The sequence below is a fragment of the Melitaea cinxia genome, chromosome 12 (genome assembly GCF_905220565.1).
Source record: "Melitaea cinxia chromosome 12, ilMelCinx1.1, whole genome shotgun sequence".
Taxonomy (NCBI): domain Eukaryota; kingdom Metazoa; phylum Arthropoda; class Insecta; order Lepidoptera; family Nymphalidae; genus Melitaea; species Melitaea cinxia.
The window spans coordinates 5,562,325-5,583,357 of NC_059405.1; the positions used below are offsets into that span (position 1 = coordinate 5,562,325).

The 21,033-nt window shown below is 34.8% G+C and overlaps 1 protein-coding gene across 1 annotated transcript; it reads left to right on the forward strand.

The window, feature by feature from the left end:
* Positions 1–6,097: 6,097 nt before the first annotated feature.
* LOC123658754 (sodium-dependent transporter bedraggled) lies at positions 6,098–20,625 on the forward strand. Its single transcript, XM_045594093.1, has 14 exons — positions 6,098–7,140; positions 7,210–7,340; positions 7,417–7,698; positions 8,882–9,072; positions 13,117–13,254; positions 13,557–13,791; positions 13,937–14,154; positions 14,733–14,927; positions 15,759–15,983; positions 17,045–17,112; positions 18,271–18,397; positions 19,762–19,949; positions 20,163–20,300; positions 20,382–20,625. Exons 1-14 carry the CDS (start codon positions 6,098–6,100, stop codon positions 20,623–20,625), a joined length of 3,423 nt encoding a protein of 1,140 aa, XP_045450049.1.
* Positions 20,626–21,033: the final 408 nt, after the last annotated feature.

Here is a 21,033-nt window from a genome sequence, read left to right on the forward strand (position 1 = left end):
TTTATTCAAACTTATCTATATGTGATATTTGAAAATAAGTCTTTTGTTCAGTAATTAAAGATTAAAATTTGGTGTACGTAAATAACACAAAATGTAATCTTTGACCCTACTCTGTAATTTCTATAAGTAAAGTTTGGTTTATACTTCTACATAATTTTGACATCAGTAGGTACCTATCTAATACATAAAATTCTCGTGTCGCGGTGTTTGTAGTTAAACTCCTTCGAAACGGCTTGACCGATTCTCATGAAATTTTGTGTGCATATTGGGTAGGTCTGAGAATCGAACAGCATCTATTTTTCATCCCCCTAAATGAAATTCATTTTTTATTTTATTATGATTTGGTGTTGAAAAATACATACAACCCAAAATTTTCACCCTTCTACCTACCAATCCCTATTTTTAAATAGAGTTTAGCGGCAAGACAAGGTTTGCCGAGTCAGCTAGTTTTCATATACAATTTTATTTATATAAGTTTATTTATAAAAATTATTATTTCTAACTATATAATAATAATATATAAATGAAGTAAAATACGAATATTCAATTAATTCACTTTTTAATACTTTTTGATGTTTACCCCTTGTGAAATAAAATGGAAAAATGGAGACTGAAAATTGAAATCATGAGAAACAGTAACGTTGACCTACTTTAAGAGTGATCGCGCATACCAGTAAGAGATAAACATATCTGTTTAATATCAATTAAAGTATAGTAACTGGTTATGCCTGGCGATAGGAGATATTGAGGAAAAAGTGCATAAATGGTCTTCATAGAATCAACCGAAACCAAAAGTATTATTCAGCCTATCGCACTCCACGACTGGTCATAAGCCTCCACAAGTCCGTGCCAAATATGGTGGGAACTCATGTGTGTTGTTCATAGTCACCACGCTGGGCAGGCGGGTTGGTGACAGCAGAGCTGGCTTTATCGCTTCGAAGACGCTGCTGCCCGTCTTCGACCTGTGTATGTCAAATCCAGCAGTTGGATCGTTATCCCGCCATCGGTCGGCTTTTTAACATTACGTAACGTACGTTTGTATATCACGTAAATACTGCTAAATGTAATTATTGATGTGGTTTTTGTAATTGTATTGCTAAAAGTCTAGCTCAAAAACTGGTTCATATTTTATCCTAATACGCCGCTTAGAACTTAAGACATTTACAATAAAATAAAAAAAGTGGAAGCGAACTAAGTCACGGGCATAGATCCTGGGCTTCAGAAATTTGTAAACATTTTAAAAATCCAGATCAACAATTTTTAATTTTCTGCACTCGGCAGATTTATTTATATCTCTTATAATTATAACTTCAAATAATTCTTGTTTTAATATACATTACTTTAAAATACATACATTAATTAAGGTACAATAAGTAGCCTGTGACTCCATTACATACTAACTTTTCATTATGAACGCGTCTTTTGTACCCCCCCACCCCCCTTTTCCGGCCGCCAATAATATAATAATTTGTTGATAAAAAAGAGACATTAATCTTACCTAAGATTTTGAATTTGCTTTCTTCTAGTTTTCACAGGAAAAATAAATAAATATTTTAAATTTCATCTCAAATTTAAATAATCGTACCTATCTCTTTAACGAAAACGTTTCTGAAAATCTAATAAACGCTAATAATTGCCCTTACGTCGATTCCAATTGCCCACTAGTTAAACCTGAAATATATTTATGCATTATATGTATTATACTTTTCATATTCTTGATTGCACGATTTGGCAAGACTACACATACGCGGGTATAGCCATAGATCAAGTAAAAAGAATAGATAACGCACTTAAGGTGATATCAGACGGTTCACTCGAATGATTGTTCACTCGAGTGAATGCTTCATTTTTTTTTCATTCTATGTTCACACGGCTTAGACGAAATGATACAGAAATGAACATTCATTGTTCTTTCTTTTAAATATGTCATCGAATGAAGTCGTACGTCTTGGAATTCGTTTAATTTGTGATCATTTAATCAAAGAGTTGACAAAAAAGAAGCAAAGAAAACGTCGACGGTGGTGGGTGCATGCATGAAAACAATATAATAACACACAGAAAAAAATATAACTTCGTCGACAACGTGATGTCCGTCGGCTACAGGACTCGAAACAAAATGGCCGAATCCGAATGAACGTTCTCTCAGTGTTCAGACCGTTCATTTCTCGTTCATTCGGAGTGGGAATGAAAGATACCGGATGCCAATATCCAACACTGTTGGATCGGTTCACTAATGAATTCATCACGGCACTCGTGTTTCATTTTTTGTTCAGACATTTCATTTCGAGTGAAATGTACCGAATGAAAGGTGAAAATGAACAAAAAATGAACCGTCTGATATCACCTTTAGAACAAAAAAGTGAAGCCACTTTTTTAAATATGTGTGAGTGAGTGAAGTGTTGACACTTTTTAAGAAAAGTCCCTGAAAATTTTATTAAATGGGATTAATCACAATTAATTTAATATAGGTAAAATGGGTATGCGAAAATAAAAATCTGTTTATAGTTTTAAATATATTTACTTCTTTTTTGCTTCAAATTGTTAAATAAATCTATTGCAGCCATGTTTTGATTTAATGAATTATATAAATCTGTGTCAATGAAAATTGCGTCTAATTAATTGATGATTCCTCTGAAGGGCAAGTTCCTGTTTTAAAGACGTCTAACTCTTTGCTGTAATGATTTAATTTTTTTACATTTTTTTTTAAATAAAGTTCCTGCTTTTTTAACTTTTCTCTTAGTTTATGTTTTCTAGGTGTATCAAAGATTGAATCTTGGTTAACCACTAATTTAAGACTCATCCGGTAGGTCCTAGAACAAAAAATTCAACATTAAAATACCTAGTAGTAAGTAGTAATATATACGTGATGGTACTCTGCGAAGTCCACGTTTTGTACCGTACATGTTAGCTTTATCAAAATGGTTTGAACAAACCACACTAGATGAGGATGGCTGTCGTTGTAGTTCATTTCAGCTCAGTCGCACAGCAGCTACCCATTCTATCTATCTCCTATTAAAATATTCGTTGGAAACCTAAAATCATGATATTTAGTAGTAAAATATGAGTAGTTAATTCACAAATTTAAACAGACAAAAACGAGTTAAAAATTCATATTGACTTCAATTTAGGTAAAACATAAAATCACACGATAAAAAAAAAAAACACAATAATTATGTCCACTTTCTACTTAATTATTTTAATAATTTTTTTATTTTCTATGATTGCCTACAATTTACTTACCCGCATTTTGGGCTAATGGAAATAAAAATTACTGGTAACACTCCCTCGGTACGTCATTTCGGGGCATAGAAATTATAAGTTCCGAATAACCTCAATATTATTTTGGAATAACAAAAAATATAAAGTTTTGTATGTATTTACGTGTGAAACGATATTTCTTCAGACTTTTTGTTCACTTTGGTATTGTTTTTGCAGCATTTAATTACAAAAGAACGGCATTTTATAGGCAAAGTTACTGTACGAGGCCTCGTGAGATACTAACGAAAATGAGCGTAGTTTGATGCATATGTGTACGTGAGCGCGCGTGTTTACTTGAAGGAGCCGAGTTTTGTGGCTTCACTAACAACAAAGGCCGCGCATTATCTACTTTTTTTTACTTCATCTATGGGTATAGCATAAAAAATTAAAAATCAAATCATCCCATTTTCTACAACATTTTTTTTAATTATAATGTAATAAGGTGTGTGGTTAAGGCATTAAAGTATATAGCCACTCCCTCTCTTCACGTGGGTGTCGTAAGTGTCTAATAAGGGATAACACAGTTCCACTACCACCTTGGAACTTAATAAGCCGACTAATGGTGGGATAACCATCTAATTGCTGGCTTTGAAAAAAAGACGGGCAGCAGCGTCTTCGGTGCAATAAAGCCAGCCCTGCGGTCACCAACCTGCCTGCCCAGCGTGGTGACTATGGGCAAAACACATGAGTTCACGCCATTTTTAGCTCGAAATTGTGGAGCTCTATGTCCAGTAGTGGACTGCGATAGGCTGATGTTATGATGTGATGAGATTTATAGAAACGAATTAGTTAAAGATTGATTAGAAAGATACGATCATAAGATTATTTAAATTTGTGATGAAATTTAAATTTTTTTTTTATTTTTCCTGAAAAAACAAGAAGAGGGCAAATTCAAAATCTTAGGTAGAATTAAAGGGCAGATTAATATCTATCGTCTGGTATATTTTTTATTAACCAATTATTATACAATTGCAGCCTGGAAAGGGGGGTATTTTCGTAGTTTCTTAGATGTTGTCAATTGTCATAATCTGCGGTATGCAGTCAAACATGAGTCAAACTCAATACCGTGATTAAAGTACTGACTGACAAGCTGTCATTTAGGTATTTATACGACATACGAGTAACCAAGTTACATATTTTTTAAAGAAGACTATAAAATCTTAGAATACGTATTAGGTTTTATAAATAAGTATTTTTTAAAATTTCTGTTTAAAATAATGATGTAAAAGTTATGTGTTCTATAATAAACAATACAATTATGTCAAATTGTGGTTCCACAAGGTAAATTTGATAATGGCTTATGGTGGCAATAAGCGAGTAATTTTGTAAGTAATTTTCTAAAATTACCTTTTAAAATTTAAATATTAAAATAAGTTTAAGATAGTTGATAGTTTCTTTGACATTCACCTGCATTGAAATGTTGAAATAATTAGTTATTTAATGAGAAAGATAAGTTAAAGTATGTCAATCTTTGTAAGTACTCCATAATTATAATGTTCTTATAATAGTTAGTAAAAAAAATAATACCTTGTTTTTGAAGTTAAGATATTAATTAAATTTTGTTTTTTTGACAAATAGATATTTTTCTTTTATCTGAATAGATAATCACAAAATTTAACTTAATATTCACTTTTGGAGGATATTATAGTATATTTTACAAATAACTTTTATTGTAAAAATTTTGTTCAACTATTTTGCATTACATAAACATTAACAAACAAAGAGTTCCTTACTCTGTTTCCATCATTTCAATCAGTGTTATATATCTTAAAATTGTGAGAATATAATATAATGCTTGATGACACAACTTGAATAGAATTAAAGATGCTTGAAGTAAATGTAACCTTAATTCTCAAGCCTCATTGTAGTCTGTAATGGAAGTAATTACAATGTCACTGAAGTAGAAACATTATCAAGTTGTTTAATAATTGAAAAATCAAATCAATCAAAAAAAGGTTTAATTATGTTTAAAATTCTTAAAATTATTCATAATTTACTTTAGTTAACTGCAAAACTTTTGCTTAATAATGTAAGAGTTTCAAACAGTTGATTAGTCATCTGGTTAATGTTTTTAAATAAAGCATTAATCAAATGACTAATAAAGCAATAACTGGACCTGCAATGGTCCAACTATCTGTTTATTAGCCATAAGGCCTCTCAGTTTTAATAGTTTACCTGTATTTTTAATACATTATAATTTTGGCTTTACAAACCATAAGCAATACCAAAAGTTTTATTATCTTGATATGTTGATAATTTTTCATTCATTATTTTTTGGCAAAAATTCTACAAAACTGGTAAAATATGTGATATAGTGTGTTCAACAGTTTTTTTTAAAATATCTTTTGTTGTGTTAAGAGAATTAAAAATATTACAACTCAAATCTAGAAATAATTAATTTTTTGCTTTTGCTTTAAATAGAACTGAAGGAATATTTTAGAGATTGGTTAATAACATTGACTGACAGATAGTAAAGAGGGTTTAGAATATTAAGGTTTTATCTTTGTGACTAGCAAATATTGTGAACCTGGTATGATTCATATAATTTGTAAACATTACACGCTGTGTGAGTTGGCAATGTGTTGTTAAATTTAACCATCTCATCTGTGCTCTACACTAATTAGAATCATTAGCTGTGTAACTATTTGCATGTCGATATCCATGTAGTTTGAATTCTTTATTTACAATGTACAAACTGTGGAAATTTTTGTTGTCTAAATACAGTATGTTATAATTTTTAGTTTGTGTTATTTGTTTTTATCAACTGATCACATTTTATGACTATGTTTTAGGGTTTACTCCAAGTCATGCAGATTATGACTTAGGTCATGCAATAAAAATGGAAATAGTGAACATGGACGAGGGTCGATATGAGCAAAGGGAGTGTTTGCCAGGAAGTAATGCAGATAGTGATGCTTCGAGTAGTCTTTTTGAAAGTAATGATAGTAGTGAACAAACTAGCGATATGGAAAGGCCCTCTGATGATGAAGAAGATTTGAAAGTGGATTTACAAAAAAATATACTTAATTATTATAAGTCTGATTCAAACTATGCATCACATGATTCTCACAACACTTCAAATGATGAAGAGTTTCAAGCGACAGCTCTTTGTCAGTTCATGGATATTTTGAATGATTTAGATGAAGTATTGGATAAGTCTTTACTAGCATGTCTTGATGACAGTACAAAATCTCTTGACAGCGATGATGAAGACCTCATATGTAAAATTCAAAAGTGCGTTAGTACAACGGAGGAAAGATCAGATCAGTCAGAGTCTCAAAGTTCTCTAGAGGATACCACACAGGTGGTGGTGTACTCAAATGCTCAGACTTTAGCCCCGTCAATGGAAGAAACGGAAATCACTCAAAGTAGCATTTTACCACGAGTTAATTTGGTGCGGTCGAAAAGTTTTTCTGAACTTCCCAGGAATGGTATACAAGTTTCTGCCTTGTCTTTGGAAAGGGCTGGTACAGTTGGTGACTGTTTACGAAATTCGATGAGAAGACTAGATCCCATTATGTTACCAGCAATACCTCCTCAAGAATCTTCTTGTGAACCTCTTACTTTGCCCGTTATATTGTTTCTCGAACACCACGTTAATATGCGACCAACTAGTGCACCAATACAGCTTCAAGTTACAGCTGCTAATCTAAGTAGTGATGGGTCATCGGGTCCTCTCATAGTGGGTCGTAGGACGTTATTGATGAATAGAGCTTTATCGTTACCTTCAGCAGGTGAAAATGATACTACAGCCATAGACTGGACAGAACAGAATACAATTGGAAATATTACAAGAAGTACAAGTGCCTCGAGTTCATCAAATGAGTCTTTGATACGTCCTGCTCATATAAATCAAAATGAAAATAATGTTACAGAAGAAAGGTAAAATTTTGCCACTTTACAACCTGTTTGATTTCGAATTGTGATAAAATAATAAAGTTTTCTTTGCAGAAATGATGAGACTGATTTAACCCCTTTTGGTGCTTGGCCACACAAGCTGAGTGCAATGTTAGCATGTCTCAGTTGTACCGTAGGAATATTCAACATCTCTAGATTCGCTATATTTAGCGTACATTTTGGCGGTGAGGATCATAAGAATAAATTTCTTTTTATATATTATCAACATTTTATATCTTGAAAAAACTTTTCATGTTTCAGCTAGTTTCATAGTTCAGTTTTTCATTCTATCTCTACTAATTGGAATACCGCTATTTACTCTACACTTATGTTTGGGACAAGTACTTGAGTCAGGTCCTGTGGATATGTGGCGAATCTCACCGATATTTCAAGGAGTCGGCATAACCTTACTTTTAATACAAGCTATGATTGGAATTTACAGTATCATTGGTCTATCTTGGATATTTGTGTATTTTAGAGATTCATTTATAACGTCAAATGATAGATACAAGTGGGCACTGCCGCATGAGTTTAGTTATGATGGTGAGTAACAAAGCAATTTTTTTAAGTATAAGTTAATTTTAAACCTTAAGCGTCCTTAAGCTTAAACCATCTTTAGTCTGAACATTTAAATTTTAATTTTTTTGAGTATTTTGCTGAAATGAGAAATGACGCTACTGACTTAATAGGTAGACTGACTGCAAATTGCCCCTTTCTCATTTAGAACTCTCAATATGTTTTTTTTTTTAATTTTGATATAAACTTAACCATTAGGAAATAAAATATTTGTGTATGCTACTGCGTATATAAATTCGTGATGAGTTGGCCAAGTGGCCATAACATCTGGTTGTTGCGCTAAGTCGCTATTCATTAGGTGGCGAATGCTAGCGCGACCCCATCTCGCCCCACCCAGGCGGACGACTGCTCACACGTGGTGGTTTTTTAGTCAATAGGAGTCTGACAACCCTCTGGCGCCCCCGCGCCGGAGGGTATCCATGATGGATTTTCCTCACGTAAAAAAAAGGGTCGCTATTCATTACTCGTTCGCAACTAATATTTGCGTAGACCGTAGATAATATATATATATATATATATATATATATATATATATATATATATATATATATATATATATATATATATATATGTATATATATAATTTATTTATTTTGTAACTCGAACTCGAAATGCGAACTGCACAATAATTATTTTTAAATTCCACGCGGACGAAATCGCGGGCACAGCTGCTAGTATATATAACATAATATCTTGGCTTACATTGCTTTATAAGACGCAATATATATTCTCGTTGAGAGCCTTTTAATTTAAGCTATTACGTTTAACTAATATAATCGACATCGTCAGTACCATCCATGCAAACTGTGAAGTTGTAAACCATCCCTAATTGGTAAATTTAAAATATGAATATCTATAGGTAAAGAAAGGCTAACAATAACGTTACTTAAGTGTATTTGTAGACGTTACGAAAACTCCGATAAAAACAGTTGAATACAACAGAAGTTCATTTTTATTAGTTTACAATTAGATGGTTTGGAATCTATTACAAACCAAAGATGTTTACAGTCATGCTACACATTTTGTAATCAACGTAACAATACTTTGCTCTTCAAATTTGCATTATGTAGGTACAGTGGATATGTACTATGATGAGATGTATTTGACCTGATATACTGGCATATAAAAATTAAATTCATTACTTTTTCAGATGTTATACAAAAAAATGCCACAGTTAAAATACAAGAGACATTGCCGCAGTACTTCCACGAAGAGGTCCTTCAACGTAACCTGAACACGAACGGCTTTGGCTCGATAAAGTTTCAAGTAGCGTTCAACTTGGCCGTTGTTTGGATGATTGTTTTCGTTTCGCTCAACAAAGGATTGAGGTCGTACGGCAAGGTAATTTTTTTACGCTAATTACATTGTTAAACCTGTTCCTGATTCATTTCGTGTGCAATTAATGATTTATATAACCTTTTATATGGTACTAAATCTAGTCTAAATCTAGAATTTGTCTATTCCGTTGGCGCAGTGTGCAGTGACTCCACTTTCTGCTGTAGCGGTTGTGGGATCGTTTCCTATTCCGAATCTGGGTGTGATATGTATATTTTACGTACATTATTAAAAAACGTACATTTATTAAAAAATCTATGTACATATAAGTCACTAACTAACTTAACGTAACTCTGTTTATGTTAATCAAATAAAAAAAATATGAGCTTTTTTGTACAGAATTGATACAGATTCAGAGGGTTTTTTTTTTTTCAGGTATCATTGTGTATGTAAAGATTGATAACAACGTAACATTTACTTAATTGTCTGTTTATTGTTTAATTATTTACATAGAAAACTGTAGTAGTGAATAGTTTTTATATTACAAAATAATAAGAGTAATTATTTTTTAGTTTGTTACCTTTTAAATTTTATAGCAAAAGTTGTAAAAATTACCTAAGAATCAATCAAAAAGGCAATAATTTAACGGATACTTTTTTTATTCTTTAATTTTTTTTTTAAATAAATAACGATCATCTTCAAATAACGCTAAAATTTTAAGAATCGATTTTAGTCATTTTAGTAAATGACTATGCTGTTATCGCAGTATTTGTGCTAAGTTTATACGGCAATGTTTATAAATGAAGTTGTTTTAATTACTTCAAGTAATTACTATTTCAGAACAGTTTTTAATTCTTTTTATAAGTGTTGTAAAATGCATCTTATAATATAATCGTAATCTTTGTCGTCACGGTTGTAATTTACTTAATATTTTTATTACTTCTATTGTACTTCATTCAAGTTGGCTTCAAAAGCACATTTGAATTGCAATTTTACAAATTATATTATTAATTACTAGCTGCTGCCCGCGACGTCGTCTGCGTGAACGCTATACAGCACCAAAAATACCTACGATTATACCTTTTAAAATAACATACATTTACCCGTTTCTTCTTTACATTTCATATTTACAGAAAAATCTCATAGATGGCGCTGCTTTAAAATTGTCTTGTCTATTTATATTCATTTAATTGTTTATCGGCTTAGTTACTTATATTACGTGATTTTTATTATGTGAAGCTAGCTTATAGGTATAGCATGGTTATTAAGAGGCTCCCCCTTCTCAATGACCTTGAGCATTTAGACTTTGCCACACCCCACCCACCCGCACTTCACCTGATCAGTATTACGTAAAGGTTATTAAACTCGGCCATCTACCGGCTCTAGCTTGTACTACTTAGAACATGCGATTGATCCGTTTCCTAAACCAAGAGCTTGCGTACAAGTTGTGATCATCCATAATTATTATTTAATTTTCTTCTTGTCGTGTCGATCTTTTAGGCTATAAAATTATATTAATTACTAGTTGTTACTTGTTGTTCAGTTCGCAGTCATAAAATAAATAAATTTCTAAAATAAAAGTAGCCTAAGTTATTCCTTACTATATCAGCTATCTGCCAGTGAAAGTTCCGTCAGAATCGGTCTAGCCGTTTCAGAGATTAGGCGGAACAAACAGACATACAGGCAGACAAAAATTGTCAAAATGCTATTTTTGTGTATGTATCGTGTATACATCCATATGAATTTAGTAAAAAGCGGTTATTTTAATATTAAAAGCAGCCGCTCCAATTTTATTTGTATAGATATACTAGATTTATATTTTATTCTATTATCGGCTCGGTGAAGATCGACTTTAGGTTCGGATCTTAGACCACAAGCTAAGCAGCTTTACATTTACACAGCTCAAAATTAATAATTTAAATTATTTTTTTATTTGAAGTAAATACAATTGCAAAATTCAACAGTAAGTCTGTCTACCTGTTACATTTTGATGCCTATTTTGGATTAAAAAAAGTAAATAGATTTGCGCGTAAGCAAGAGCAGCGTGCGATGACGAGCGACACAAGTTCCCCGTACAAAGGCCTCTGGCCGTCTGCCGCGGGCCGCCTGTCGCCCGGCAAATAACCAAAAATTATATTTTTACGATTTTCTAATAAAATACTGCACATAATAAAAAACCCTTCTGTAGAAATATTAAGTACAGGATTCTTAATTAATAAAAAAAATATTCACTATTGTAAGTAGTAAAATTAGAAAGCCTATACGATTTTTGTACGCGAAAGGAGGTCCAGGTAAACAATTATTTCTCTTTATTTAGAGAATTTTATACAATTATCTTACAGTCACATTAATAAACCGAATCCGAGTTACAACATATATTTATTTGATATTTTTAACGTAACTTTAACGTATACTTTATAGCACATGAAAACGGCCGAATTTGTCTGGGATCCCCTTAACATAATAACAACAACATTCAAAATATGCGTCGTTAGATTACACGTTGTTACAGAATCCGTTGAAGAAATAGGGGTTCACTGCTCGTTCCCGGTAGGTGATAGCATGATAATATGTAGCCTATATGTTGACCCGACTTCTTAATAATATTCGTGCCAAATTTAAAGTAAATCCATGCGGTACTTTTTGAGTTTATCCCGGACATCCATACAGACAAACAGACAAACAGACAAAAATCCTAAAAACTATATTTTTGGCTTCGGTATCGATTGTAGATCACACCCCAAGTATTCTTTTAAAAAAATATTCAATGTACAGTTTTGACTTTCCTACCATATTATTATATGTATATAGATATTCAAATAAATAAAAATACTGCTGCGCATGCGCGAAATTTCAACTGCTGCGTGGGCTATTTAAATCTTATTCAACGACAACAATAATAATTATTATAATGAAAATAATATAATTTTAATTTAAAACAACGTGCTATGTGGCTACGGCACTAAAGAATTTAGCCACCCCCTCTCTTCCCGTGGGTGTCGTAAGAGGCGACTAAAGGATAACAAGGTTCCACAACCACCTTGGAACTTAAGAAGCCGACCGATGGCGGGATAACCATCCAACTGCTGGCTTTGAAACACACAGGCCGAAGACGGGCAGCAGCGTCTCCGGTGCGACAAAGCCAGCCCTGCGGTCACCAACCCGCCTGCCCAGCGTGGTGACTATGGGCAAAACACATGAGTTCACGTTATTTTTGGCGTAAACTTGTGGAGACCTATGTCCAGCAGTGGACTGTATAGGCTGTAATGATTAAAACAAACAGGTAATTTGGTTCCCACTATCCCGTGCCCACTGAGTTTTTTTTAAGGACATAGCCCAGGTTAATGTTTATCTTCCCGTAACTCTTAGACCAACTGGTTCTTAACCTATAGGTGATCAGGGACAACTTGACATATACCACATTATTAAGCAACATTAAATCTTTATCTGTACTAATATTATAAAAAGGAAAGATTTGATTGTTTGTTTATTTGCATTGAATAGCCTTCGAAATTACTGAACCGATTTGAAAAATTCTTTCAATGTTGGGTAGCTACACTATCCGCTGGTGACATAGGCTATATTATATTTTCAAAAACATTCGTGGAAAAAATTATTTTGAAATTTTTGTGAAATACCCGTGCGAAGCCTAGTGCTGCTAGTGCGGGTTGCTAGTTGAATCATAACTGTACTTGTGTTACTTTTGACAGAGTTTATCGTAATTTTAATGACCGTGAACTAGAGAAAAAATGTTAATGCATTTAAATGGCATCCAAAACAGTTTTATTTACATAATGTATAATTATGTTTCATAACCTATAATTAATTAAATTAGTGTTTATGTTCAAAAAGTGTGTTTATTTACACTTGGAGATTGGTGGAAGGTTAAATTTTGACGATGACGTTTAGTTTCCTAATAGTCGAGATCTAATTCCTAAAACCAGACAAGTTTTCTTTTCCACAATAATATCTAAGACAATATTTAAAACTAAACTCGTAAAAAATAGGTACAAACTTAAAATTATTAAAAAGCATTATATTGTATATTAATGTCAATATTATTATAGACAGTATTTATATGAAATAATTTAGTTAATATATTTGTTTCAGGTTGTTTACATGCTCATATTTCTGCCTATTTGTGGTACATTAGTACTATGTATCAAACTTTTAACTCTTATACCATATGATTCAGTAACAAATATATTCTCAGAGACTGAGTGGAGTGAATTTTTTATCAACAGCAATGTAAGTGATGCATAGTTTTACAATAATTTCTATAAAAGTCATGAGTAACATAGCTCAACTGTCAGTGATCAACTTACAGATAAACATACTTAAAAAATGTGTACAAGCAACTAATAGAAAATAATGATGCAATGTTTTAAGACATGTATTAGTTTCCGTGTAACATTTATTTTTTATAATGTTGTAATTCTTTTTTTTTCCATTTTTATAGGCAATTCTATATTACAATAAAATTTATAATCGTTTATTACAAGTTGTAATCGTTTATTTAATACATTAAAAGTTATAATCGTTTATTTCAGAGTTGGGTTGCAGCAGCTCAAGAGACATTTCTAACATGGGGCTTACTAGGACCTTGTATAATGCAGTTAATGTCACATAAAGATCCCAAAAATAAAACAAACAGAATACTACAGAGAGAAAGTGGATGTATAGTGGCATTTACTTTCGCAGTGCTATTATTGGCCTCCTTCTTAGCCAATACCTGTGTGCAAATTTTGAAAAATTATGGGTTCATTTTTATACCAAGCAGTTATGGTAAGTTTAAAAAAGGAAAATTTTACAAATATGTTTGGCAAGAATAATTTTTCTTTAAATTTATATGTTAATCTGTTATCTAAATTTTGAATATATATATAGTAAAATTGTGATTGTTTGTTTGATTCTTCAAACTTTTTTTTAGAAACAATAAAATCATCACAATTTTTATGGCCAGCGTCAGAACCATTACCTGGTAACACAGTATCTACACCAGTCAGATACATGGGTCATTACGGCAGCTTAGTTGGTCTAACAGTATGGCGGACTGGTAACTCAGCAAGGGTTTTAAGTGGCTGGCAACCCTTACAATTGGCGACGCAAATAGTACCTGCAACGTTAGCTGTTGTACCGACAAGTGTTGTATGTTATTTTTTATTGTTGCTTTGATAAAAAATGTTTAGTTCTACGATAAAAATTTAAATTTGAACTTGCAAAATTCGAACATTTTAATTACTGGGTTGACTGACTTTAATGAAATTCGGAACATTTGTAGCATGTACGAGTACTCGTATATTACTCGTATATCTATTCTATTTTAGGCTATAAAACAAAACGCCTCAATTTTCACAAGTTGCACACCAGCTATTAATGATAATACAAGTAATTACTGGCTAATATATACATATATATGTCTTAGACAGAAATATTCTAACTATCGTCAGATAACATGCGCGCGAAAAGTGGAAGAACCTACATTGTAAATGCCATAATTTTCGTTTAAATGATTCACAAAATTCTTTTTAATAGTGCAACGCGTCGACGTCTTGACTGTATTGTCCGACAGTATTGCCTTAGGACGCCAAACTTCTACTACTAAACTTTATATTTTTGTATTAATGACTATCTTCGAAATTTGTATATTGTAAAATTAGAATAGTATTGTAATTTTAGAAAAGTATTGTAATTTAAAAAAATATATATATTTTCTATACTTCTAGTTATCCCCCGCGTGGGCGGTGATCTTCTACTTCATCCTGATAATGTTCGGCATAGCACAGCAGCTGGCGATATGGCACTGTGTTGTGACCGGCCTGATGGCCGTCAATACACGCGCCACTCGAGTCTGGCAGACCACTATTACATTCTTCAGCTGCGTATGTGGCCTGGCTGCTGGTCTTCTACTGTCTACTGATGTATGCTTTTCTTTTTATACAATTAGGTCGGCAAAGCAATAGTAATAAACAATATACAATTTTGTCTTATCTTAATAGATTGTAGTATTTGAAGGTTGATGATTTTATGTGTCTAACTAGCTGTGTGGCTACGGCAGTATAGGATATAGTCTCTTTCCGAAGGTGTCGTAAGAGGTGACCAAAGGACAAGAAGGTTCCTATAAACATATAACATCCAACTGCTGGCTTTCAAATATACAAGACGAAAGACGAATACCAAAGACGGGCAGCAGCGTCTTGCAATAAAACCAGCCCTTCGGTCATGAGTAGGCGGCAAAATCTACGGCCCTCACATCGCGATAGCCTCAAAATTGTTTGCTACGACAGTGGTCGCGATAAGGGTGGGGCGGAGTGGTGTGCTAGGAATCACCGGGGTGCGGGAGGCTGTGCCACACGACTAGACAAATTTTAACCACCGGAGCAGCAGTTTTTGATATGATGATTTTTATTTTCGGTATAAGCGAACCGTGGCGCCGTCTATAGTGAGTTCTTTATAGAGACCCGTAACTATTTAAAGTTTCATATTACAATGAAAATCTTTGACAGGAGACGACACAATGCTATTTTTAATATGTTACAAAGAAAATTTCGCTCTAGCGGGTACATCGTTCCATAGCTTAATTGGCTAGAGCGCCGACACGGTCAGTCGGAGACGCGGGTTCGAACCCCGCTGGAGCGGTCAATTTTTGATATGATATTCAAAAATGTTTAGAATTCCTAATGTGTGGGTATCACAAAAATAAAATCTTGAAACCTGGTACTGAAGTGTATTAAGTGAGTGCCGTTCCACAGTCGGGGATCCGCGTAGTGCACTTCGTGGACTACGTGTGGGTGGGCTCGTGGTGGCAGTGCGCGGCGCAGGTGTCGCTGGCGGTGGGCGTGTTCGTGGTGCGCGGGCGGCCGTACGCGCCCGACGCGGTGGTGGGCGCGCTGTTCGGGCCGCGCGCGCGCGCCTCCGCCGCGCTCGCCGCGCTGCTCAGCTTCACCTGGACCGTCGTGCTACCCGTGCTGCTCTGTGTGAGTACTGTGTGTTACTGAGACGTGTTGAGTACTGTGTTTCACTGAGTGCTCTGTGTGAGTACTGTGTCACTGAGATGCGCTGCTCTGTGTGAGTACTGTGTGTTACTGAGACGCGCTGCTCTGTGTGAGTACTGTTTGTTATTGAGACGTGCTGCTCTGTGTGAGTACTGTGTGTTAGTGAGACGTGCAGCTCTGTGTGAGTACTGTGTGTCATGGGACGCGCTGTTCTGTGTGAGTGCTGTGTGTCATGAGACGCGGTGCTCTGTGTGAGTACTGTGTTTCATGAGACGCGCTGCTTTGTCTGAGTACTGTGTGTCATGGGACGCGCTGTTCTGTGTGAGTACTGTGTGTCATGAGACGCGCTGCTCTGTGTGAGTACTGTGTGTCATGAGAAATGCTCTGTGAGAGTACTGTGTGTTACTGATACGTGCGGCTCTGTGTGAGTACTGTGTGTCATGAGACGCGGTGCTCTGTGTGAGTACTGTGTGTCATGGGACGCGCTGCTCTGTGTGAGTACTGTGTGTCATAAGACACGCTGTTCTGTGTGAGTACTGCGTGTCATGAGACGGAGTGCTCTGTGTGAGTACTGTGTTTCAGAGATGCGCTGCTCTGTGTCAGTATTGTGTGTTACTGAGACATGCTAATCTGAGGAGTACCGTGTGTGTCTGATATGTTCTGATCTAAGGGGTACTGCGTGTTATTGAGACGTGCTGCTCTACGTTAGCAAATATATTTAAACTTTAATATCCAGTATTATCTTTTATATGTCTGGCGCGAACTTGGGGAGGCCTATGTCCAGCAGTGGACTGCGATAGGCTGAAGTGATGATGATGATGAGTGATTATCTTTTATTTAATATCAACAGTAGCAATTTAGGTGTGACATTCATTTTTCTTTGGTCCCACGAGCCGGATATGTAGCGTTAAACAATTTTCAACCTGTCGTAAGTTATGTGAAAACTTCCGTTAAAATTATAACGGTAATAAGTATTTTTCAACAAAGTGATGTCATCATGACCAATTCACTTTGGTTTATTTTAAAATATATTTTAATTACAGGCACTATGTGTAATGGATTTCCGAGTCGGCCAGCAACGCCAGTTGTATAGTTGGAGAAAGCCCGTCGGGTAAATATGTCTTATTCTTAGAACTATAATATATAACTGATATAGAAACTATATTATTCTTTTCATATTTCTCGAAATATTTTCTAAAAATTTTATTTATTCTTTTATTGTACACCGCACATAGAGTAATTAAATTAATAATTGTGAGAGTAATTAAGCACATAGTTGTGCACAATGTGGCGGCCTTATCGCTCGTTAGCGATTTTATAAATAGAATTATATCATATTAAGATGATAATGGTCTTTTACAAGTTTTTTAAATTAAGCAATACTTTGAGCTTTACGTGTAAGGGTAAAGCATACCAAAGCATTCCTCAAAATAATAGCCTAAACAGCAAATGAACTTCGGCAATATTATGTCTTATGTACAGGCACTCTAAGTTTGAGGTTGCCAGGTGAACACCTTACTGTGATCTCCAACAAATTCAAATTTGTCCTTAAAGTTTAAAGGACTAGTTGGTTTAAATAGTATACACAACAGAAGTGAGAGGATGTGTGCATTCCGGCGAAGACGGATAAGAAGCCACTTAAGCTTAGAGTGAAAGTCATAAATGTGGTCGAGTTTTACAATCCAAATATAATTGCCTTATTGATGGTTACTTAATATAAAATCTGTTAATTGTAATTAGATAAAAAAAAAAATATAAGCATAATAATAATCATAAGTAAATAAATGTTTATATTTATTTATTAATAGACCATTGAAATAAGTAGAAATCAAATATTAGGAGGTAATGGAAAATGTTATATAAAGTTTGCTCCGTTAAAAAATGTGGAAATTTGAATTATTCAGGTTTACCAGAATCGCCATGCATAGAAATCAGTGAAAAATTCTTTTTCATGGTTCGAAAATAGAAGTAATATAATTATTTTTAAGATATGGCAGCAGGATGTATCCTGCATAAAATCTGGAGCAGTCCATCTGGGGAAGCACCTCAACCTTAAAAAAGATCACCGCTAAATAGATCTGTGCTCAAGTAGTGTCGTGTTCCTGTGGCGAGTAAAGTGGTCAAAGCTCCCGGGGATGGTCGGGTAACGCGTTTAAGGCGTCTATAGGCTACGATAGGCGCGCGGCCCACCCGCTCACCGCCGGGTGGGCCGCGCGCCTGTTTGCACGTGTAGTGTAAAGGGCCGTGCTCACGCGTGTTCTGGCCGCAGCTACTTCCCCGTGTGGGCGCGGCGCGCGGCGGTGGCGCTGCAGCAGGGCGCGCTGCTGCTGCTGCCGCTCGTGGCCGCGCTGCAGACCTGGCGCTACGTCACCCGCGGCCCGCCCGACATACTCGACGTACGTGCCTCTAATTACACTTACTCGCCGACTTACTCCAACACTTCTACCGATCTAAAGAGAAGCTCGTCAGATTTTGTTTAATATTTTGTTGTACCAATCAATATAGACTGCAAAACTTTGGCAAAGCCCGAACCAAAATTATCTATTTCGGATAATACTTGCAATACTATTACTAAATAATACTGAATGAGATAAAATTTCTTAGTTGTATATAAAATTAATTATTCAAAAGTATTTTTTTTTAAATAACACTTTTTAAATGCGCTAAAATCATACAACATTCAATACACAATTCTTACGATATAAAAGTTTGTCGCGAGATTTAAATACTCGTATTTATTTAGTTTAGAAATTTTAAAAATTAAAATCAATCAGATCAAGTTTTCAATTCAATTTTTCTTTTTTATCTACATAGGTAAGTCTTGCAAAAGAACAGGTTTCTCAGTCTGGTATTCTCAGTAAAGCCTTTCATTGGTACCCATAATGTAAGAGTGGATTAAAAATAACCAGTCCGCAATCTTTACAAGTTCGCAATTGGTTTTAGTGTGACGTCATATAGCTAACCATACATTGTCATCCAAACTAAACGTATATACAAAATTTTAGCTCAATCGTTTGAAGATATATATATATATACTTCATAGTTGCAAGTTTCCACCTGAACAAAAGTACATAGTAAATACATTGCAAGTTAAATAAAAGCTTTTAAAAATAAAAAAAATATGAGTATTTTTGTAGATAATTAAATGAAAAGCAAATAAATTATATTTTAAATTTTAACGCGGCTAGGATTATCCGCCAAATGACTGCTTGGATGACACGGTAAGTATGAAGTTAAATCTAAAATAATACGCCATAAATCTAAATAATACGCTCGAACTCGAATTTTCGATAAGTTGGTTTTTTTAATGCAAACTTGATAAAATGTGTTTTATATGTAATAAAAAAAATTGTGAAATTGCAATGAATAAATTAACTACTAAAGATACCAAATTTCAAATAACTTTCTTAAGGAATATAAAAGGTATCACGTTTTTCCCTTTTATAAGCTTTTATTGTAAAGTTCACTTTTATGAGTTAGCTTAATAAATTTTTGGTGTCGAAATTTTATTCAAGCCTAGTTATAATATTAGATCAAAACGTTTTCGTTCACTAGATATTATTAATTGAACGATTTGTGAGCAAAGTCATTATTTTTCTTTTAAGTATTGGCACCGGCATAATATTGTAAATGATTATTATATATAATTATATTTCTGCAGATATTCCTTTCAGAGGTGAAAATATTTTGATTTTATAAAGTCAAAATCTGATGTGAAATCATTGTCTTATTCCCATATTTATCCAATTGCATTTGCCAGCGAGTACAGAACCTGTACCGGCCGCGGTTGGACTCTTCCGGCGAGGCGGTGCCAGGCGAGGCCGTGGCTGTCCAGGAGGTGCGTGCGCCTGACCCACCGCCCAAGTACACGCCGCCGCCCTCCTACTCCACCGCCACCGGCGCGCGCCTGCTGTCCGGCCTGAGGCGCAGCTTCCGCACGCTGCGCAGGTGAGCGACACACACACTCGCACACACACACACACACACACACACACACACACACACACACACACACACACACACACACACACACACACACACACACACATCACACACACACACACACACACACACACACAATACGCTCACACACACACAGATACACCTTTAGTTGCCTTCAAATTCGAAGCTGTTAATTATTAATCACCATATTGATTTCAGAATTACCTCAAGCCGCGCTGAGACCACAGACACATCTCAATTACCGATCACTCTCAGCGAGAGCGTCGACCGGCAACAACCGCAACCGCCACAGTACAACCTTACTCCGACGATTACCGTCACCGACGAGACCGGCAGCCGCCCGACAACCGACAGACCGCCGACAAACAGACCACCGACAAACAGACCACCGACAAACAGACCACCGACAAACAGACCGACATCCTCCCGACACTCACTCACGCTTACTCGCGACTACTTGAGACGGTCCTTCGTCAGAAAGAGCGATTCTGCGAAAAGTATACGATCCAGCTTACGTCGTAGTTTCAAGTACGGAGGGCCGCTGACGACCAGCCACGAACAGTTAGTGAGGGACGTCGAGCCCATATCCAATACTGTAGCCATGTCCGCCATGTTAGGCGATGACGTCACTCACACCCGAAGTCTCGGCTCAGTAATTTGATTGATTTACCGTACCGCCTTAATATTTATATCGTAAGAAAACAAAACATTTTTAAATTTATAGTTCTATATGTATGTTTTTATCCGATAGTAATTTTAGTGATATTTTTGTAGGGCAACGAAAGTTTAAACATTTCTATTTTATTAAAGAATTTTTAATTATTTTTGTTTGGCTAGCAATATGGTTTATAATATATAAGTGATATCTATGATAATTTATAATTGGAAAACGTAACAAGATCGAATACATAATGTCATAAGGTTATGTAATTATAGTTATAATATGTTGTTAACAGTATAGATTTATTTGAGTTCAAAGATACTCACGTTTATTTTTAAAATCGATTTTCCAAGTACATCTCAATTCGGCTGTTATCGCTGAAGTCGGTTGTATTTTAAGTAAAAAAAA

Bases quoted from the DNA above. Each gene is read 5' to 3' on its own strand.
- LOC123658754 (XM_045594093.1), top strand. From the start codon at position 6,098: ATGGAAATAGTGAACATGGACGAGGGTCGATATGAGCAAAGGGAGTGT. The intron at 7,341-7,416 runs GTGAGGATCATA...TTCATGTTTCAG, and splicing joins ATTTAGCGTACATTTTGGCG to CTAGTTTCATAGTTCAGTTT. The intron at 18,398-19,761 runs GTACGTGCCTCT...TGCATTTGCCAG, and splicing joins GCCCGCCCGACATACTCGAC to CGAGTACAGAACCTGTACCG.